The 23,918-nt window shown below is 39.3% G+C and overlaps 1 protein-coding gene across 2 annotated transcripts in view; it reads right to left on the bottom strand.

The window, feature by feature from the left end:
- Positions 1–11,158: 11,158 nt before the first annotated feature.
- smarca2 (SWI/SNF related BAF chromatin remodeling complex subunit ATPase 2) overlaps positions 11,159–23,918 on the bottom strand; it is a 52,523-nt gene continuing 39,763 nt past the window's right edge. For both annotated transcript variants that reach the window (XM_073465338.1, XM_073465339.1), the window contains exons 30-34: positions 17,819–17,924; positions 17,334–17,435; positions 16,287–16,413; positions 15,148–15,281; positions 11,159–13,315 (exon numbers count right to left, since the gene is read on the bottom strand). In XM_073465338.1, coding sequence (XP_073321439.1) covers positions 13,280–13,315; positions 15,148–15,281; positions 16,287–16,413; positions 17,334–17,435; positions 17,819–17,924 — 505 coding nt within the window. In that variant the 3' untranslated portion in view covers positions 11,159–13,279. The remainder of the gene's footprint in view (positions 13,316–15,147; positions 15,282–16,286; positions 16,414–17,333; positions 17,436–17,818; positions 17,925–23,918) is intronic.

Genomic DNA, 23,918 nt, shown 5'->3' on the forward strand with positions numbered 1-23,918 from the left:
AGGACTGGAGTGATAGTTTGGCACAGCTCTAGCACATCTGCTTTTCATATCATAGGTGTGTGTGTGTGTGTGTGTGTGTGTGTGTGTGTGTGTGTGCGCAGAATGACCTCCAGCCCAGACTTTGTGGGATGTCCTTCAGTATTCCTCTGTATCATTAAATACCTCACTTAAATGTTCAATTTAAATAAACGTTCACTGATTAAAGGTGCACTATGAAGTTTTGGGGAAGACATTTTAATCAGAAAAGAAAGATCTACACTGACTGATTTTTTAATGCCTAAACAAACTACATAAACAACATTAACATCTGACTTTGTTATCATGACTGAATAAACAAACTGACCTTAAAGGACAACACAATTTCATACTGTTTTACTTTGTTTATATTTGGCGGACCCTGCCAGCTTTTTAGCTTCAAACAGTGTTCGGGGGAAATTATTATCCTCGGACAACAGCTTGTTTATTCAGTTGTGAAACAAATAAATATTTCTGAGTTTGTATTATTAACTCATTAATATTGTAAATATTACAATTCTAAGTTTGAATTTCTTCTCCAAAACTACATAGTGCCCCTTTAAGTATGGAAAAAGAGAATAACTGAAGTCTGTGACTAATCCACAACTTCAGACAAGATGACGGATCAATTCATTAACAATAATTAGTGATGATAGGAAACATTGCAGCAAACAGCTTATCTGCTTTAGGCACAATGGGAATGTGAGCCAATGCAGCTGTAAATTGGACCAGCTGGGCAGAACCAAATCAGGCTACTTATCTCTGTCTGTTTACAAGGCCGTGCTCTGGGATTATGGGAGCTCCTTCCTTAAGCAATATGTTTCATTGTAACACTTGAGTTTGAAATTCTAAACAGACCAATTTATTCAGTTAAAACACTTAATTTTCAAGTTCATCTTAGTTATTTTACACTCAAGACTCTCTATTGTCAACATCCCACAGCTGCGAGTGGACAGACTTTGTTCCACAGACCTTGATGAACCGGCAGAGCACCTGCCAGCTTTACCCTCAGTGTTCATCAATTCTGAGACACACAAGCCTGGTCAGATAAATTGATCGCGACGGGGTCCTCTTGATTGTAGGGTGTGTTGAGGTCAAGACAAACTGACCAAATGGAGTTCATTTAAGCTTTAACCCGAAGAGAGAAATGTGTTTTATGTGTAGCACTGACACAAAAAAGAGTAGTGGTGAAGTTTGAAGCTTCTCTAAAAAAGCTATAAGTTGGAGAAAAATCTGAGCTACAATATGTGTAGCTGTCTGCCTTGAGGCATGAGACATTTGTTCCTCCACTCTTAATATTTTGAATATGCAACAATATACCCAAAGAGTATTTGGGTACACTTTGGATAAACTTTAATAATGAATTTAATCAAGTTCTGTAAAACAATTTGATAGGTGACTGTAAAGAAAGGTTAAATTAACAGAATGTGGCATCTGACACAAACACATATTTGATCACAAAGTGTTGTGAATCAGAAAAACTACTGAATCAGAACTATATCTGGAGGGAAAAGTGAAAAAATGACTATATTTCTGTCATCTCTTGACAACAACTTCTGAAGCATCCTTGAGTGACTTTTAATTAAAATGCCCAGCCCAGTTGTCTGGATTTAATGTTAGTAGTTAATGTTTCTGCAAACCACAGATACGTCCAAGGTTGACGTGTACCAAATGAGTCATATCATTTCACATTAAATGCTTATTAGCTGACTTTCTCATCAGGACGTGGAGGGATGGTGGTGCTTTTACCACAAGCGACTCTGTGTGGAGATAGCAGGCTATTTTTCCATGGGGAGGTGGACCATCTCTGGACAAAACTGCATGTTTTTTTGTCTTTTTTATTAAGGAGAACAGGGGACAGATCCAGCCCTTTTTGTGGTGAAACAAAAGAGGTAAGCTTTTTTTAAGACAAACCACGATGCTTTCCTAACCCTAACCAAGTGGTTTTTGTGCCTAAACTTAATCAGAGCATAAGCACAGCGTTGTGATGAAAGAGAGAGAAAGAAAATTCAACCTAAACAAACATAAAGTAGCAACAAAAAAACATGTTTTAATTCCTTTATTATTTCAGTGAATACTGTACTTACCTGATACATAACTAATTTGTTGAATAAAATTTCCACAATTAAATAACATCAGCTACAGCAGTGGGGCCAGGTATAATTCTGGGAGCACTGCTCAGTTACAGCAATATAAAACCAAGCTGCGTGTCTGTGTGTCATCTGCTGTGTGCACCGTGCCTGGTGGCTATTTGAAGCAACAGGTCAAAGAGAGTAGGAGAAACAGGTCAAAGAGCATTGTTGCTCATTTTCGCCTTCGGGGACTCCTGCTGGGTTCATCTGACCATGCAAAGAAACCCGTGGTTTGTTGTGAGGGGCTCCAGCTGAGAATGTATGTAACTCTGTCATGGGTGGAGGCATGATGTTGCAGTGAAATGGTCAAAGGTTTAGCTTAGCTCTACAACACGGGAACAGAGAACAAGTAAACGTGAGAAAAATTCAAACAACATAGTGCCTGTGATAAAATTCTGAAAACGTAATGTTTATTCATGTGTTGGTTGGTTTGGAGCTCAAATTAAAAGCTAACATTTCAGCCAAATTGTCATAGGTAACTATGTGTGTCTGTTAAAATAAACATTGTTCTCTGACTCATTATATCAGAGCAGAGGTGTGGGCTGTGGTAACAATTTTAAGGGAATAAATTATTCATGGGCTCTTATGAAGTGGCAGTTCAAAGACGTTATGAAATCTGCTGGTATGCTGTGGTAAATTAGCTCTCATATTGCACAACTGCTGCTGGTGGGACTGATTCAAGCTCCAAGGAGAGGCTCATCCGATGACAAAACACCCGCCGCCTGAGGAAACAGGAACATTTTAATTTTCATCACTTCCACTTGTGAAATCATCCACATCTGAGGACTCCAGGAAAATTCACTTTTTGTTCTTGCTGTTACTAATCTATAAAACATGAAATGCATTCATATCAATTTTCTACCCCAGGAAAATTATGGATTTGTCTCCTGTGAATGTATTCATAACATGGTGTCGAAAGTTGAAACATTGCCTCTCTTTGTGCAGCTGTCGGTGAAAATTAGGTATTTATTGCATCACTTCTGACGCTGTTTTTCAGTGAAAGAATGCTGAGCCGCATTTGTACGGAAAATTGATGTGAAACACTTATTTACAATAAACTCGCAATTTTGTTCTGTTAAAATAAGGTATGAAAAGGGAAGGTATTCTTAGAGTTCAAACACTGGTGAGTAGTGCGAGTTGGACTGTGTATCCTTTGTAGCCATCAAAGCAACATTATATAACTTTTCTACCTTAAAATAACAGCTTCAAAATCATGTTGATGGTACAGTGTCTTGTAACAGGGTGACTGGTGTCTCTGTCTCTATCACTTGTTTCTGAACTATGTAACTTCAGTGAGAGGGTCGGATCACAGAGTTACATACATGTTTACTTCGACATACAAGCTTTCAACACATAACATTGTCATGACGAAATATTGTACTTTTTACTTAATACATTTATTTGATAACTTTAGTTACCAATTACTTAGCACATTGCATGCTGCATCTGAGCCAAAGCAGTACATTTTTAAATCTGCAATTGGATAAAAAAAACAAAAAACACTGATTCTGATAAACTGCAAAATGCTGAATAACGCAACGTCAAGTCTACATATATTATACAGTTATTACATAAATGTAAATTATGTTTCATTTACTTTTACTTGTACTTTTGATGCTAAGGCACATTTATTGCCAGAAAATTACTTTTAATACATAAGTACATATGTCATTTCCGATACTTTAAGACTTATTCATTTGGGTGACTTTTCACTTTATATTTTAACACGATATCTTTACTTTTACTCCAGTATGACTTTTGGGTACTTGTGCAGTAACACTGCTTGTGGGCATGACATGTGGAAACCAAAACATCTTAAATGTAAAGAATTTCAGTTGACTTTATTTAGTTAAGTTAAATTAAGTTTTTTTGCCATGCTAATGGTGGATTGCAATGTTGGTCTTTACAGTTCAAAACTTTGATCCTGACTGAGATATCTCAACAACTATTGGATGGATTGGCATTAAATGTGGTACAGAGATTTGTGGTTCCTAGAAGATGACTTTTCATGTAGCACGATTAACAGGTAGATTTGTATTTGTCCAATTCTATGTAAGTTTATATGATCAAATGCCTACAAAACTCAAGACATTGATAGTGAAAAGGGTAAACATTATACCTCCTAAACATCAGCATGTCAGCACTGTCATTGTGGGTTGGTGATGTCATTAAATAGAATACAAAACAAGGTGGAAATTGGTTAAACCCAATAAGAATAGATTATATACTGCAATATTCTGCCAGATAATGTAATAATTCTTTAAGAGTGATATAATAAATAAATGAATAATAAGCCGTCAGCCCACCTCAGCTGGCTGCTCTGACTGTAAAGAGGACACTGAGGTTCTGCTGAACCTGTCAATTATTATTATATCACCAGTGAATGAGTGAGTTGCCCTTTTAAAAATGATCATCTTGACCTTTTTGTATGTATGATCCCATGCTTTCAGTCACCACACAGAGCTGTGGCTAAAGCTGAGGACAATGACTGAGATAACTAAACAGGGGTAGGTGTTTATTTGCATCAGAGGTCTCAAATGCAGACTGTCAATGCTGCTGTTAGAGTGTATAAGAAGTCGACAATTTTTTTACAGCCCAAAACTAAATGGGCTTGATGACCTGTACAACACAGGACACTCTCTGTCATTAGAGCCTGACTTTGGAAGGAAAAACACCCCAAAAAGAGCCTCAATGAGGAGAAAACAAGTATCGTGGAGAACAGCAGAAGAGCAATTCCTCCTTTGAATCATCCGTAAAATTACAAGATGGAGGAAGAAGATTGCAAAACACAACCCCAATTTCAAAAACGTGTGGACGTGGTGTAAAACATATAAAATAACAGAATGCAATAATTTCAAATGACTTGTGTTCACCAGCAACGGTCTTACAATAGGGAGGGTAAACACTATACCTGCTAAAAATCAGCATGTTAGCACTGTCATTGTGGCTTGGTGATGTCATTAAATAGAATACAAAACAAGGTGGAAATTAATTAAAACCATTAAAGAACAGATTATATACAGTAATATTCTGCCGGATAATGTAATAATTCTTTAAAAGGTGATATAATAAGCCGCCAGCCCACCTCAGCTGGCTGCTCTGACTGTAAAGAGGACACTGAGGTTCTGCTGAACCTGTCAATCATTATTATATCACCAGTGAATGAGTGAGTTGCCCTTTTAAAAATGATCATCTTGACCTTTTTGTATGTATGATCCCATGCTTTCAGTCACCACACAGAGCTGTGGCTAAAGCTGAGGACAATGACTGAGATAACTAAACAGGGGTAGGTGTTTATTTGCATCAGAGGTCTCAAATGCCGACTGTCAATGCCGCTGTTAGAGTGTATAAGAAGTCGGCAATTTTTTTACAGCCCAAAACTAAATGGGCTTGATGACCTGTACAACACAGGACACTCTCTGTCATTAGAGCCTGACTTTGGAAGGAAAAACACCCCAAAAAGAGCCTCAATAAGGAGAAAACAAGTATCGTGGACAACAGCAGAAGAATTCCTCCTTTGAATCATCTGCAAAATTACAAGAGGGAGGAAGAGGATTGCAAAACACATCCCAATTCCAAAAACGTGTGGATGTGGTGTAAAACGTATAAAATAACAGAATGCAATAAATGACTTGTGTTCACCAGCAACAGTCTTACAAATGTTCCTTAAAGCATTCATGTGTTTTGCAAGTGTTGAACCTTACCCCATCCTTGCTTGTGAACGACTGAGCCTTTTTGAGGATGCTCCTTTCACACCCAATCAAACCTGTTACCAATGAACCTGTTTACCAGCGGACTTTCCCAGTCTTTTGTTGCCCCTGTCCCAACTTGTTTGAAACATGTTGCTGCCATCCAATTCAGAATAAACATACATGGTATGGTAGAACATTAAATACATCGTCTTTGTACTGTTTTAAATTGAGTATATGTTACCCAGCATCCCAACTTTTGAATCGTGGTTATACATGACAATAATCAAAGTGCAAAACCCTCTGGATCACAGAAGTCTTTGACCAACTTCCAGGTGCCGCAAAGCATTGTAGCATTGTAGCTGTTGTGGCTAACTTAAGGGTTTGCAGAGTGTTATTACAGGCTCAGACATTATCTTTGAAAATGTATATGCTTGGGGATGTTTAGCATGTTGCACCTATAAAAGAAACTTTGAAAAACAAAAACAGTCCTTGAAAATGTCTGCAGCTGAAATGATTAATCAATCAATTGATTATTTGATCAACGCCAACTATTTTGATAAATGATTATTGGTTTACCTCATTCATCTCACAAAAAATCTGAATATTTGCTGTTCTTGGCCTCTCAAATGAGAGGATTTGCTTCGTTCATTGTAAACTGGATATCTTGTAGACGGTTGGACAGAGTAACTATTTGAAACATCACATTGTTGGTGTAACGAACCATGAACCCTGTTGATTACAGAATCTCAATCTGGCTGTATGCAGTTTGTTGTATTTTACGAATGCTGAAACAATTATTTTGATTAATGAGTCAATTATACACCAATAAGTTTGATAGCTGATACGTCATTTGTAAATGAAAAGTGGCAAACATTTGCTGTTTCCAGCCTATAAATGTGAGCACTGGCTGCTTTTGAATTGAAATGTATGTATTGAAATGTGTCACCAGATGCTCGAAAAATGTAATATCGTTCACCCTCGGACTGTTGGTTTGGAAAAAATAAGCAATTTGAAGATGTCATCTTAGCCTATAAAAACTTGCAATGGACATTTTTCACTATTTCCTGACATTTTGTAGACTAACTGATTGGTCAGTGAGACAAAAATAGACATTTCCATCAGTGATACAGACTGTTTGTTGCAGGAAACAGGTACATATGCTTTTGAATGTTTTCTGTTTCTTCACAAAACCCCTATTGTCCTCGTGTCTGTGATGCAGATTTTCAGCTTACCGGGACTCAGCGTTGCAAAGAAAAATGAGCCTTTTCCTCGATCATGCGTTAAACTGATAGTGAACCCCGGAATCCAAAGGGAGACAAAGCCTTTTCCCGCTCTTCCTTTTAAGTTGTGCAAGAGTTAGCATTGATAGTGCCTTGAATGCGGACGGGTTACAACACCAGATCATACTGGACTCTCTAATAATAGAGAGCACCTGGCCCTTTCAGATCACCATTCATGAGCCATTAGGAAGGAAAATTCCTTGAATCAGTTTGCGATTGGAAGGACCTGCATCTGCTGCTTGGAGAATGTGATGATTCCGGACAAAAGCTACAGAGGAATAGCAGAAATCGCACTGGCACCTGACTTTTTCCAGCTGACATCTCTGGCCCTCATACAAGGATTAACATCCAATTTGGCCCTCTCTTCCTGGGCTCAAGTCTATCCCAACAGCTCGGCACTTCAAAGAGGGAGATAAAAAGAGGGCGATGGATGGTCATTCTTCAGGGGGAATTGGCTTAGTGAGGCTCTGTTTAAAATGGCAGGAATACAAAAAGGAAAGCTGTTTTGATGTGTGAGGGTCGGGCCAGCTGTACAGTGTGACGGCCCTTCTTCTGCCCTCCAGTGTCTGAGCTGCACAATACAGCCATGATGCCATGAAATACAGTATTAGCCCACCAGTATAGACCAATCAGTGCAGGGGTTTGGACAGCTGTGTGGAAATGTCATACAGCCTGGGTCTTCAACAGCAGGTCCTTAACCCATCGGGGCTGCCAAATTATTGTTTGATAATGTTTTATTTAGTTTCTGTCATGGTCCTGTCTTCTCAGTTTCCTATTATGTGTGATCTTTGGGTTTTTGTGGTGTCTTTTGCTATGTTTCCCTCCTGTTTTCTTGTGCTCCTCACCAGCCTGATTTTCCCTCCACACCTGTCTTGCATCTGTCTAACTAGCCTGTTCCCGGTGTTCCTCCCTGGTCTGCTTTCACTCCACACCTGCACTGCATCACCTTCACGAGCCCAGCCATGTTCCTAGTGTTTTTCCAGCCTATCAGTTTCTTCCCTGCTCCTAGTGTTTTTCCAGTCTATCAGCTCCTTCCCTGCTCCTAGTGTTTTTCCAGTCTATCAGCTCCTTCCCTGCTCCTAGTGTTTTTCCAGTCTATTAGCTCCTTCCCTGTCACTAGTGTTTTTCCAGTCTATAAGCTCTTGTCGTATGGGATAAAACTCCTGAAAATAAAATAAAAATAAAGTTTATTTGGTTGGTTTTAAAGTTTAAATGAAAATAAAATCAATATATATCTCCAGTGTGTTTTCAATTGTGTTAATTTTTCTGCAGTAGTCTTCACTCCTCTAGAGTAACTTGTGTTGTAGCAAGAAATCCGAGCCACCATGTTGCATCGCCACCTTTCTACAGTAGTTCAGTTCTACAAACCAAACACTGGCTTGAGACAGGGACATTCAGTTCTTCACACTTTTCAGCAGCCAAAGTAGGTTTTCCTCGGTGGTGGAGAGAGTACTGAAAATCTCTACTCAAGTACAAGTACAGTTACATTACTGAAGAATTACTAAATTACAAGTAAAAGTATTCTTCTCAAACGCTACTCAGAGTATTAGTCATTTGTTAACTGTTGACGTTTAATGCATTATCAATAGCAGGGATTCAATCAAAGGGGTTTCTTTCTCCAAATCTTCAGTCCAAATGATTCCCAACTCCTGCGCTGCTCTGCTCAGTGGTCATGGTCACCTCTCCAAACATGAGCCTGCCGCAGAGTTTTGTTTTGTTTGCCTTTAGCCATATATGTATATTGGTACATACAGTATATATGTAGAATGGAAGGGTGAGGTGAGGGGTATTCAATTTGTTGCAAACTGCATCCTCATCACTAGATGCCACTAAATCCTGCACACTGGACCTTTTCTCTTACCAAGAAATATGTTGAGGAAAACCTCTTTGAAGAGAATATAGATTATAGAGATTATAGTATATACTGTAGTGGCTGAAATTCCACTTTCCCCATCCCCACTTTTCCCAATCATTGATCTTTTATCTTCTATTTTAATCTGATTACAATGCAAGAAATTATTGTCAGGTTTGTTACCATGGTAAACGCCCACTAAATGGAAGGCTGACTTAAAGTCCACAGTAAAATGACAGTTAAAGCGTCTTTAGCTTTAATGTTGGATTTTGAAATAAATCCGTGGGCAGAGAGCCATTCTGTGAGGGTTCTGACTGAATCATTCAGGGATTTAATTGGACTGTTCAACAGCAGCTGTGGCTTAGTGAGCGTGAGTGTCTGAAGAATCACATTGACGCGGTGCTGGAGATGACTGTAGGCCTCCTCAACCTCCCTCACCTCCCTCACCCACATTGTTACTCAGGACATGAAGGACAGAGGCAATTTGGATAAATAAAAATGTGTAAGGTGGTTAACTTGTTACCCGGAATCACATTTGATTGTCTTCAAAACATATTGAAATGTTTCACAGGAAGACATTGATTCAAGACATAAGGATAAAATGTTAGAAAATATTTTTTTTTTACATTTAAGCTGGATTTCGAGGTTCACTTTCCGAACTTGTGAACTTTGTAGACACATAAATAAGAATTTATCACGTCAGTAACAGTGACAGCATGGCAACATGTGACCACTGAGTTAAATGCTTAATCAGTTGAATAAAATCATTTGACCGTTCACGTGTTCAGGGCTAACAAGTTGACAAGTCAGTTTTTAAATATTAAAAAATCTGACTTGATAATGAGGAATTTATAGCATAAGTGATAGATGTACTGCAAATGGTCGACTCCAAAGCTCATTATGAAATGAGGTCAGACAGTAAAAGAAGTAGTAGTAGTAGTAGTATTAAAGTATGAACGTTCAAGAAGACCTTGGTGCATTTTTTCACGTTAGCCACAGTGTACATCACAGCCTCGACGCGGCTGATCATTGGCCTCGAGCAGAGCAACAGCATGCACAGTCCCAGATGAGATAATTTTCTCTTTCCATGATTCCTTCCATCAGGTTTTTTTTTTTGCCAGACTCTTCTCTAACCCAGAAATGGCAGAGGGTACAGTATGAAGAAGAGTAAACAAACAAACCGTAAGGAATACTCAGTGGATCGCCTAAGGTCAAGAGAAAACAGTCTAAACAAACAAACTGAAGCCATGCTATAAGCTCTCTCGGCTGTAATGCTCACCAGAGAGAAAAAAAGAACGAATGAATAATGAAAAGATGTGTTTAGTCTTTCTGAGATGGATTCTGAGATTTCCAACTTAAATTCTTACATATTGCACCTTAAATGCTATCTACAGCAAACCTGTTAGACGCTTTTGTGTATGTAGCATTTCATTGGCAGGTCAAAGTAAGGCTGAGTTTAGTTTATTTCACAGTGATTGACACTGTGCTGTCTCCTTAAAGTTTTAATAATATTAAAGAGAAGTTAAAAAAAGTTATTTTTTCGCCAAACTTCTAGAGAAGATGTAGTGCATACATGTGTTATCAGTATGCAAGGTTTGCAGTGCATAATTTGTCACAAGGCTCACAGCTCAAACAATCTTCTCAATACTGTCCAGACAGTTGTGTTGACAGACATGGAGGTGGTACATGAGTGATTGAAGAGAGTAAAAGTAGACTAGATTGACTTAAAACAGGAACTCTGGAAGTTTGATCAGCTTATGGTACATTTAAGATGTTTAAAGACATTTGCCATGGCAGCTAGTAGGGACAAACAAACAAACAGGGTAACTATCAACGCATCAGATGTCAGACTGCTCATTCTGTCAACACAAGAGCAACACAGGATTTATTTAAGTGTATTTAAGAACGTTAATGAATCTTATCAATGTAATCTGTCATTGCATTAAGACTTTTTCAGTACGTTTTTCAAACATCCTGTTTCTAAACTAAAGGCAGCAGAAGTTGAATAGATTTCCAAACTAGATATGTAACAGAACAATTAAATTAAATGTATGTCTTTGTGAGGACTTTCCAGTTTGAATGACGTGTACAAAAACCTCTATTTCCACAAAGTGTGCATTATAAAATCAGTTACACTAAAAGATGGTAGAAATGGTTCCCAGCATGAGATAAATAAATCAGAAAACATTGTTTGTGCTGAAAATCGGTGTAATTTTATTTGCCCTGGGCAATGATATACAACCACAAAGACACTGTGCAAAGAAAGCAAAGATTAAGTCACACTTATGGAGAGTCGGCAAGCACATTTTACAGACAAAAATGATATATCTGCATGTACACAGTATATTGCCAAAAGAGTTCATGCTACAAACATATAAACCAATAAAATGAGAACTCTAATCTAATACAGGAACACACACATAGAGGAACACACCTCAATCCAAATGTATAACTCAATACATTGTTCAAAATATAGTTATATTCAATGTCATTCAAATCTGATTTTTAATCCCATAACACTGTTTTTTAATTTATTTCTAATATTCTCCTGCAGTCTACCGTCTTTAATAGTCTGCAAAAATCCAGCCAACACTTTGTTCTTTACAATCTGTTTATGATCGCATGGTGCAACATGCAGATGCTTCAGAAAGCTACATTTTATGCTACGATAAATGCTGGTTTTAATCAACAAGACAAGGTGTGTTCGCATTAATATGCTGCCCAAAATCAAATACTGCGCTAAGGGAACAGCTTCTCAATCAAAATAACCCAAACACTCCTTTCTGAGTGAGAAAATAAAGTTCACACAAAGTTCAAAGCTTCTGCTCTGATACACAACATCACCAACGCATTAGAAGAAAGAATACATGAAACACGTGGACCTACCTAAATGATGTGCCGCGTACATAATGTAAGGTTACACTTCTCTTAATAAAAGCATTTTAAAAATGCAGCCAACATTTATGGTAATCTTCAATACATTTCTCAGTCAGCTACAACTGACATTTTGTTCTGCTGGCTGTAAGAAAGATACTTAATTAATTGTTTCTCCGCTCACAAACATGTTGTCTCCCCACCCTTCGGAGTTACTGATGCTACATCTGTCAAGCTTTCCATGGAGCAGTTGTCAGTGATTACTGTGGCAGTTTTACTGTCAAAATTCTTGGTAAGTTTTGAAATAATGGGGACCTGTGTTTCAGACACAAGTAGACAAAAGCAGGGCGTTAGCCTAAACTCTGAGGTCATCTAAGACCAGCTTCCACTCAGCAGGGAGTTTTATTGATGCATCCAACTAACCCATACAATAATGTAACCTAGTTACAGATGGGTTTCTTGGCTTTGGATAATACTTCTGTAAGATAGTTAGCTGGACATGCTAATGACTGCAGTATTTGTTTAACATACTGTAGTTAATGTTGAGCTCTTTGTCCTTGGCAGTAATGTTTGATTGCTACTGTATGTATTATTCATAGTAATGATAATAGTACATTTTATTTGCATAGGACTTTCAAATATTTGCAGCTTATGTAAGAGCAGATAAGCACACGTTTTAATCCATTCCTCAAACTTTTCCCTTTTTCTTTTTTTTATTTTTACTTTTGAAAAAGCTGAAAAAAAAAGGCACTGCCCTCCAAACTCTTAAAATGCATCTCTCTTACTACAGCCCGATACACACCACTTCAACATGTGGAGAACTCTAAAGCTGGACATGCCTGCTGTGCCTAGTTACACTTTCTAAGCTATGACTGCACAATCACTGGTCACGGAAGGGGTTCAACAAACAATCAGTTTCTCCATGTTCCAACATTTGGCACTGCACAAGGTGAAAGTTTAAAAGTTGATTGATTGCCTTGTTTTAATTACCACTGGCTTTCCAAATTAACTTGGAAGTCCTTGGCAACACACACACACACACATACATATATATATATATTTGTTTTTAAAAATTTGGATATTAATGTGTCATTTTCTAAAAGTGCAAGCAAGCAAGTACAAATAAAGCAAAAGCGCATGTAAGATGACCTTTTTTTTGTTCTTTTTTCAAACAGAATTTCAATCTTTAAAGCGCAGAGTTAAAAAATATACTACAAAAGTGTCTTAAAAACAGGAATAAGCAGATTGGTATTTGCTGTAGCTTATTGATTATTAGTAATACATTTCCAAGCTGGTGGGAGGAGGAACAACACATTTCAGACAGACAATAAAGTAAAATAAAACAAATAAAAAAATACAGATAATGAACCTGAACAAAGATAATGGAAGCTTTTGTCCTTTTGTTTATAAGTGCTATAAACAATATCCTTGTCCTCAGTCATCATCACTCTTGCTCTTGTCTGACTGATCCTGCAAGAGAGAGAGAGAGAGATAAAGGCAAAGACGCAGAGGAGAAAAGGAGAACGCTGTGCGATGAAGGTTTATTGTCTGTAGAGAGCATCAACAAGAAGTGGTGTAGGTCAACACAGGCAGAATATATCAAAGACTCTTAAATAAGAAATAAAGATCTCCAGAGGGAAGGAGGTCTGGAGGTGAAGACAGTGCCCTTTCCTTACATCCACTCCTCTCTAGATTTAGTTTCTGGGCCAAAGCCAAGGGGGGGGGGGGGGGGGTCCCTTTAGAAATTCAGGAGGAAAGTTCAGTTTTTAACCTTTGGTAAAGTAGCGAGTGGTATGAGAGATAAAAGGACAGAAAGACCTTTCTTTGAACACCCTGCATAAAGAGTACAAGTACGTTACCACCAGGACTGATAGACAGGTGGGAGAAATCACTCCCTACATTTGTATTCACAGAGTGATGTGGCTTTTGGCCATCCTCTCCTGAAAGTATAACTTCGGCTGACCTGTTTATATTAACCTCAAACACCCTGCAGTTAAGTATCTCCCTTGACATGAATAAGGCCTGCCTCAAGCTGCCCACTTATGTTGAATTTACCAAAATCTAATGGATGGGAAAACAACCTCTAATCCCTACAGATTTAATATTAAGGTGGTGCGTACTGCTGTTTTTAATGAAAATATTTTTGTCATGCTCTTCCACTGGACTCATTATTCTGCATTAGCAGGGATTCAGCCCTGAGTTAAAAAAAGAAAAAAACCCTGCAGAGGGCTGCATAGATGGGAGCGTGTTGTGAAAGTGAGACAATACATTACAATCCAGGAAGTCCAGGTGGAGTAACAGATTAAGTGTTTGAAGATGCCAAAACACTGCCACTATACAACAGTTCGTAACACCCACAGACAGGATTGTAATGTTAAAAATGAGACCTTCCCATCTCTCTCTGTTGTCTTTACAAGCCTGTGGACCTTCTGTTTAAGTTGTTTAATGTGGCTGGACTGTGGATTTCCTTGTGAAGGACTCAGGTCGGATTTTCCACAAGGGTCCAAAGGATGGGACTTTATGTCCGTTCTCAAGTGCCTCGTTTCACTGCCTCTCTCCACTCCGCTAACAGAGAGAAACAGTAGCTAACATTAGTGTAGAAATGGAGTCCGGCTTCCAGCACAACACTGAAGTTCCACAGAGACCTTTTAAATGTGTGTTGCAGCATAAATTGAGCATTGTTTTGCTGGAGTTCCCTGCTACAGATTTTATTTAGGGCTCAGGTTGGCCAGAATGATAACCGAAGGGGTTACACTGTATTTATGGTGGCTACATGTCTTCGCTTCATATACTACTCTGTAGCTGATTTACAGCTCCTTAAAAAAGTAACTACATGGTATGTTCTAGACTCTAGTTTTTCTCCAGAGCTGATGATGTAAGTTGGTAAGGAGAGAGACATCTTGCTTCTTTCTAATCTCAGTTGAGAGTAGCACAGTGCAGTATAGATCAGGCAGCTGACAAAGCTCAGTTAGTGACACAAAGATTAAACAAATATTTACAACGATTACAGCTTTTATTCAGCAATTATCTGCCTGTGATCTATTTGTAGATGTAGTATCTAATGTTATTCAAATTATTTGATCGTTGTTATTTATGTCAGTGTCTTTTCCATATAAATACAATAATATTAAGTCATTTGCCCATTCAGAATCATATTCACATGAAGGAGACCTGCTGAGTTTGAAAAACAGTGATTTTTCCAGATAGTGAGGAAAAAGCCTTTTCCTGAGTGAACTGTGAGTTATTTGTGCTGAAAGGTGTGTTAACGATCCAGTGAAATGCAGCCAAGTGGAACAACCTACATTGTCATCCTGGTCTTCGTCGCTGTCGTCGTCGCTGACCACCGGCTTGGCCTTTCCTCGGCTTTGTCTCTTCTTGCCTTTGTCATGGCTACGTGCCTCCTTACTGAGCTTGATCTTAACCCGCACTGACTTAGCTGAATGAAGAGAAGAAAAAAAAAAAGAGTAGGATGGATTCAAGGTAACAACCGACACATCTTACATAAATGGTTCTGCTTAGACAGAAAACATAACTGATGCCCATCTAACTTTCTACCTACATGTAGGCTCAGAAAAAGAGATACTTATATTTACAAGCACCTGTTTGTTATTAACTGACAAGCTACCATAGAAATTATGATTGAAATTATTTTGGCTGAATTTCAAAATCCCTCTGGATTGACTGCAGTGGATTCAGATCACCCGTGTGCAGGCTGGGGAGACTGGCTCCTAATTATATATGAAAGCAGCTTGAGGCATTCCCCTCCCAGCCAATCAGGGTGTGACGATGCCCTTTTTGTCAAGGCTTAAGAGAGGTGGGGACTGGCACCCAGGTTGGACTCATTCCCATTCTGATTCTGTCCATGACCCACTGCAGACCCAAGCCCCATAGATTGTCAGCCAGAAACTTGGACTGTTGATAACTTGTCAATTAACTCTGGGAAATTGAGATTATTTTTTTTAATTACCATGTGGAGCAAACGATTAATCAACAAATTGTTGATCTACTTTCAAGATGATGTTTGTGAACCATTTCAGAAACCCTTCAGAACAAACCCTTCTTAACGAAACACCTTCTCAGTGGCTTGAAGAACCAGTTGACAACTCAAAAAAAAAACAGAAAATGACTTATGATTAACTAGGTCAACTTTTTCAAGGGTCAAGAAAGAATATTCATGCCCAATTGAAATAAACTTCCCTCAAACTTTAGCTACAATTTCATTCTTCCTTCCCTTCCTGTTTTTTAAATTTGTATTTCCATCTAAGAAACAATTTAAAGGCAGCAGCAGTCAATTTTGCTCCCAGTGGGATAGCGGAAAAATGAATCTCAAACCACAGCAGCACTGCCTGGGTTTACAAATGTAGAATTAAAATGAGATAACACAAGCGTGTTGGTGTGTTGTGTGTGTATTTGTCTGTGTTCCAGAAATGGTGCGTCTTACCCTCAGTCTCAGACTCATCGTCGTCGTCGTCATCCTCATCGCTGTCATCTTCACTCTCCTCGTCCTTGACAATCTTCTGCCGGGCACTCTTAAACACAGACTGAAGGACAATGGAGTCCTCGTATATCTGTGGGGGAAACAAAAAGAAGACTGAATGAAAAAGAAGGACGGTAAAAATGGTTCTTTGAACAGCATGCATAAACGCTAGAAAAAAGGTGGACGTGGGTAGGGATCATAAAAGAGGAGAGATTAAGTGTAAATGGAGAGAATTTAAATGGGCAAGTAGGGGGCTATAAAAGGAGTGCTTAACAATTAATTAATTAATTGGCACCTAAAAAATGTCCAAAGAAACCTTTTTTGCTTTTATCTCTTTCTGTGGGTTGGTATAATACATTAAATAATTAATATAATTTCCATTGGAAAATTTTCAAGGACAAAACCAAGCCTTCCCAAAAAATAACAAAGGAACAGAACAGAGGGAGGATATATGGCTGTCAAACCTTGAGCAATGGAGCATGGGACTGGCAAAATAAGTCACTTGAGAGGAAGGCTTCATAAACAATCATATCTTTGATTAACTAATGACTTGGTCTGTTTTATAAAATAAGAGTTGGTAAAAGTGAAAAAAGCATTAAAACCCTCTGGTTGAGTGGGAATGAATAAAGGCCATAGTGACATGGCATGCAACAAAAACAAGGTTGTTGTTTTATTGGTATGAATCTTACTCAGATGGACATGGATTTATGGTCAAAGCCTGGCGCGTGGACTGTGGTGCATGCACAGAACGCCGAGGCCAGTTCAGGTCCGACTTAGGCATAGACATGAGAGTAAATCGACTTCCAACCACATTTTCTGGGTGTGTTAGTCCGACTTTGAGAAATTCGATTTTGTACGATTTCAGTCAGACTAACGCAACAGTCCGACTTTTTTTTACATCATGTAAACGTACTGAGTGAAAAACCTGCACATCTGGCTCTCCATTCCACACTGATTAAACACTGCAGGAAGTAAATTTGCGAAACTTCAGCTACACATGGAGTTTCTGACCTGGGATCCCTCCAGGTTGAAGGTCTGGGCATTGTGACAAAGCAGCATCACATCCTTCTCCAGGTCGCCCACACTCCTGTATTTATGGTTTCTCACACGTTCCTGTTGACAGAAAACAGAAGCATGGAGCCACAGTTTGATTGACACTCATCACTCTCAGGTTCTGTGAGCCTACAGCTAATAAGATATTCAACTTACTTTCTCAGAAATATATATTTATATTTTTTTAAATCTCTCTTAATGACACTTACAGTTGATTAGGGTTGCAACGTATGATTACTGCTATTACCAGGTAGTCTGATTTCTTGATTAATCGGTTGAACCATGAATCTTAAAGCTGCAATGCTATATGAAGTCATAGTTGCTATAGCAGAACATTTATTTTTGGACTGTTGACTGTATCTTTCTTATTCTGCTCACTTTCAATATCATAACCATCTTATCCCTCACTCACATTAATTGCTGGGTCGTCATAGTTGACATACCTTGATCTTTTTGAAGTCCACAGGTTTTCTGATTAGCTCATAATATTCTGGGAGCTCCTTCCTGGATGGTAACTGAACGAAGACCTCACTTAATTGTCTTCCTGACCTGTTAACACAGAATCATTTCACACTGTTATTAAATCCAAACTTGACCCTGTTTACAGGGAGATCATTATGCAAAAGTTTCTGCATAAAAAAAAAAACTCCCCCAAATCTTGTGTGTTTGCAATTCTTACATATTAACAACTAAAATATTCAAATTCTAAGCCTTTAAATGTAAAAAATATGGGTTGCCTTCATTTATATCTACAACAAAAGAAGAAAAAACATCAATACACAACATTCCAGTATGAGTTCAAATGAAATGGTGTCTTGTTGCCGTCTTGGAAAATCTGAGCTGTTTCAGTTTCAGCAGCAAATAACATCAGAATACCTTATTCTATCCAATAGAAACTTACTTCCTTAACTTATCCTCAATTCAAATGACCTCAGGAATGCAGATCAGCCTCATTAGAACTAGTCTTTGATCCCCATTCTGGTCCTGAAAATGTCAGTATTTATACTGGAATAGGCCCAAAATAGGTTACACACACTGACTGCAATGGAGTTGCTATGCGATGTACTGGACTAACACTGGGGAGCAACTGGGGTTTAATGTCTTGTTTAAGGACACTTCCACGTGTGGTTGGGAGAAGCAAAGAACTGCAAACCCTGCACTTGCTGGACCTTTCCAATTCCTGAGCCTCAGCCTCCCATTAACCACCATGAAAATACTGCAAAACAAGAAGAATATATGCCAAGTCAAACAATGGAGTAAAAAATGAATATGAGTGGCAGAGAATGTATGGGTAGTGGCGTGAACTGCTGTCTGCCACAGTGTCTTTATGATACAACCACCTAGGGGCACCAATGTTGCAAATTTTCTACACATAGTGGCTTTAAATGGCAAGAGGTGACAAGGTGAGTCTAATTTGTAATATCAGTCCCAATTGCAGTATGTATCCTCAGCTATCATCTCTAAAGCAGGACCAATTAGACACACACTCTATAAATAATATTAGAAAACTCCTTGGTGTATTAATTGATATTTGGCCTCATGGAGTGCACTATGTTCAATCTGTTTTCATACATTTGAATAATGCAGCACAATCAATAATAAAGTGTTTATGCTTGGGGCCAGGTTGACTGTTTCACAGCTAGCGAGGTAAACAACAGGCAAATGAGTGCATGGAAAGAATTGCAATATGGCAACAGGAGAGAAAAGAAAGTCAAAGAAGCTCTTACGAGTAGAATGCTGCATAAAACACAAACACAGAGCTCTAACAGCGTTGGTCCTACAATTGTGCAACATATTTGAGTCGTTGTCTTTTTAAATTCCAGACACATAGGCACCAATGCTCCTCTGGCACAAGTCTGTTTTTTTGTTCCAAAGTATAGGACAAAAACTTTGGTGAGGCAAACTTTCGCTTGTATGCTCGGAGCAGCTGGAAGAGTCTGCCCGAGGAGCTGAGAGCAAGTAAAAAATTTAAATCGCAGGCTGATCCAGCTCATCTCTTGGACTCATAATGTGGCTCAGTAGTGTGTATGGCCCCCGAGTGCCTGTATGCACACCCGACAATGTCTAGGCTACTGATGAGTTGGCAGATGTCCTGGGGGATCTCCTCCAAGACCTGGATCAGGGCATCAGTGAGCTCCTGGACAGTCTGTGGCGGTACTTGGTAGTGCATAACATCCCATAGGTGCTCAATTGGATTTAGGTCAGGGAAACGAGAGGGCCAGTCAATGGCATCAATGCCTTTGTTATCCAGGAATTGCCTACATACTCATGGCCACATGAGGCCGGGCATCGTCCTTCACCAGGAGGATCCCAGGGCCCACTGCACCAGCGTAAGGTCTGACAATCGCTCTGAGGTTTTCATCCCGGTATCTAACTGCAGTCAGGGTACCATTGGCTATGACATGGAGGTCTGTGCGACCCTCCAAGGATATGTCTCCACAGACCATCACTGACCCACCACCAAACCGGTCATGCTGGATGATGTTACAGGCAGCATAACATTCACCAAGACGTCTCTAGACTCTTTCATGCCTGTCACATGTGCTTAGTGTGAACCTGCTTATCTGTGAAGAGACCAGGGCCCCAATGGTGGACCTGCCAATCGAACTGTGCAGTGCTGGGCGGTGAGCACAGGTCCCACTAGAGGCAGTAGGCCCTCGTGGAGCCTGTTTCTGACAGTTTGGTCAGACACATGCACACCAGTAGCCTGCTGGAGGTCATTTTGTAGGGCTCTGGCAGTGCTCCTCCTGTTCCTCCTCGCACAAAGGAGCAGATACCGGTCCTGCTGCTGGGTAAATGCCCTTCTACGGCCCAGCCCAGCTCTCCTTGTGTAACTGTAGGTCTCCTGGTATCTCCTCCATGCTCTTGAGACTGTGCTGGGAGACACAGCAAACCTTCTTGTGACTGCACATATGGATGTGCCATCTTGGAGGAGCTGGACTACCTGTGCAACCTGATTGAGCTGCCGGTACCACCTCATGCTACCAGTAGTGACAAGGACACTAGCAGAACACAAAACGAGAGAAGAATCAGTCAGGACGGAAATGGAGAGAGCAATCCTCTGTGGCCACCACATGTAAAACCATTCCCTTTTTGGGGGGTTGGCTTGCTTTTGCCTTCTTCATTGCACCTGTTGTCACTTTCATTTGTACCAAAGCCGGTGAAATTGACTCAAAATCACTTGTGCTTCCTAAATGGACAGATTGATATCCCTGAAGTTTAACTGACTTGGTGTTATACTGTGATGATTAAGTGTTCCCTTAATTTTTTTGAGCAGTGTATTACTCAGCCCACATACAAACTAAACATGTATGATGCACTATAATTTCAGAGTTATTCCAGGACAGCATGCTCTGCAAGTATACTCACAACTACAAAAATGAGCTCACTTTAACAAGGATTTAGAAATCACAATACCCTTGAATCATTATCCTCCTGCAGCAGAGATAAAGGTTCACAGGTCTTTTCTTTAAATGCTATTTTTCTTGACTCATTTCCCCAGAGTGTGGGACTATAGGAAAAGAAGCAAGTTAGAGACGACAAGTGTGTCAACCTTGTGAACAGAGTTTTTGAATGTTCATGTCAGTAATACCAATTGCTGCCTATCTGCATTACTTCTGCCCACAACAGGTTTTCTATGCAGACATCAAGGTCTCTGATCCGTCTACTTTAGTAGCAGTTCAATTCTGCCAACATGCCATTCTCACTGTTGTGTTTTGAGACTTTATTAGCATAACCCTAGTGTTTATTTTGTACATTTCAACAGAACTGTCAGGTCTAACAGAGATTATTAAGGATTTGCTTGCTGCTTCTGTGCCTGACTGTAGCTTAATAAACAACAAAGGGCAAGAGAAACAGACCTCCGACCAGAAGAATCTTAAGCCCCCTAAATCCTTACCTTACCTCCTTACTTATCCTTAAACAAAACATATAGTATACCTGTATACTGCACCAAACATCTACAAGGAGTCACACCACTGACTTTCTGTAATGATATAACACAGAAGCATTTTCTGTGTATTATTTGAGATCAGATTAATTTTCCCCTGGATTTTTATCTGTATGCATCCTAAATTTGTTGTTTTTTTCCTACAGGAAAATGATACAGATCAGCATAGTTAACAGGAAAAAAGATTCACTTTCAGTAATATAAAGTGATGAATGGAGAGAAAGGGCAACTTAACTGCTGTCACACCAAAGTTGCTGTGTGTTAGAAATACAAAATCCACTACAGAGATTGTCTATCCACCTAAAGATTGAAACTGCAGCAGCAGAGTATTTTGAGCCTGATTTCAAGGCTGCTGATCTCGGATGACTTGGATATTGTACAATCATCCCACTGCGGTTCCTCTGAGTTCTGAATGTTCTGTGAGCTCAAATCCACTGTGTAAACTGTGCAGAAACCACAAAGGTGGATGGTATGTTGAAAATGGGTTTTTACATCTTTGATGTATTAAGTGTGATGCCTCCAAGCTCAGCATTATGGCAATGGGGATCTCTGGAAACAGACCCAATTGTTGACATCCGTGAAAGACACTGGAATGAATGGAAATGGGATCACAAAGGCTTCAAATGTCTTGTGACAGAATGTGGTGACTTCAAAACAATCTGCAAAAGACATGCTGTGTTTGAAATCAGTGATGTCTGTTGCCATGCTTATTGGAGATCTCTACAAAGTGACACCTTAATCTAGTTGATGGAGGAAATGGAGCCTACACTGTTGCAATGAAGCGATATAATTTGTCTTATGGGGAAAAAGCTTTGCTATATAAGAGTCCTAAAGTCCTGGAATGGAAATTATTGAGTCTGTCCCAGTCTAGTCAAGTGAGAAGAGTGCCAAAGCTATGATTGAGATGCTCTGGGATGAACAACCATCGACTGGGAGAGGAAAGAATTTGACTTCTGGAAAGGCAGGTAGCAGTTTCCTGGAAATGCTCCGGCGTAGTAGTCAGCCAGTGCATATTTGAGTAATGGCAACACAAATGCACATGTTCTTTCATGCACGGGTGAATATTACCGAGACAGACACTTGCATACTTATGATTTTGAACATGGCAGACAATGCAGACGCCACAGAACCGACCACATGCACACACAGAGAAATACACTCACACACCAACTTTCAGGAACGTTGGACTGAAGAGAAAAAAAAGTTTATCACACATTATGTTCCTTAGACATGACTTCATGTCTGCTCATTTTTACCCTGCTGACCAGGAAAAATCGGGACTTTCCATTGAATAGCCAAACAAACTCTCGCAAATTAGATACTTTTTAGCTCTCAAAAGCACATGTTTTAGAGATGTACCACAACAAGGACTGAATGGGCCCTCATGAGGGCGGACTTATAACGTTTACTCCACTATCAAATACAAAGTATCTTTCCAAAAGTTTACAGGACAAACATTCCACTTTAACTGAAGTCATTGCATGTACTGATTATGGTCTATGCCTATATGTGAAACTGGCCACAGATTTTTGTGTTGTGCTCCCAAGCGCTGCCGCCATTACTGTGGTTGCAGAGTTGTACTGAACAGAAACATGAGGATTTAATTGAGGTTTAAAAGAGTAAAATTGATTTCATGGTGCAAAGACGTTGCCTGCTTTCTGTTAAAACTTGACAGAATTTTGTTCAAAAAGTTTAGTTTTGTTAAGTTTTATTTTAATGTCATTTGATAGCATTTTCAACACATAACTAGTTCTAAAGGAAGGCCTGTGCTCGAAATCGTTTACATACAGTACATTACAGTGCTCTACACAGGTTTACAAGAGTTGCTACTACTTGTGTACTTCACCTACAACTCAAATTTGTTTATTCACCCTCCCATGGGCCTAAAGTTGGTGTTACTCCACATCTATATTGGCTGTGTAGTGAACAAAGCATGTCACCAGCACAACAGTAATATTTTTAGTCCTCCATCAGGGTCTACACTGCATTTGTTCAGCCACAGAAGCATTTTGACCACTCTCACAGCCCACTGCACAATCAAAGTATAGATGAATAGATTTAAGGTCTATCAAGATGCTGATGTTGCATTTAAATGTGTCAAGCATGAGCAATTATGCTGCTGTCAATACCTACATGTATCTGTTCATTCAGATAGACAAATAAAGCACAGTTGATTGCTGTCCTGTGTAGTCAAAGTGTCAGTGCATTCACTGTAACCGAAGATTTGGTGTCCTTCCACAGCAGATGGTGGAGATGTTGCCAGAAATATATTTGTGTGCAAGTTTATTAGGTGCACCTAACTAAAACTAATGCAGGCTAATACAACAGATAGCTGTAATTCCTACCTTCATGAAGGTTATAATGTTCAGTTTTGCAGAAATATTCAACTTTATGGTCGTTTTAGAAGGCTGGGTTGCTGTAGAAATGTACTGAGTTATAGAGAGGTCTTTCTAATATTAACAATACCATAATACATGCTGAGGACAAAAGGGTTTCAGACCTCTGAATGTTGCAAACATATCCATTTTTTGTTTGTTCTCCCAGCTATTACAATAGTTTCCGTGTGTTGTCCATTGATGAGTTTCACCGGCTGA

This window comes from Pagrus major, chromosome 5 (genome assembly GCF_040436345.1).
Source record: "Pagrus major chromosome 5, Pma_NU_1.0".
Taxonomy (NCBI): domain Eukaryota; kingdom Metazoa; phylum Chordata; class Actinopteri; order Spariformes; family Sparidae; genus Pagrus; species Pagrus major.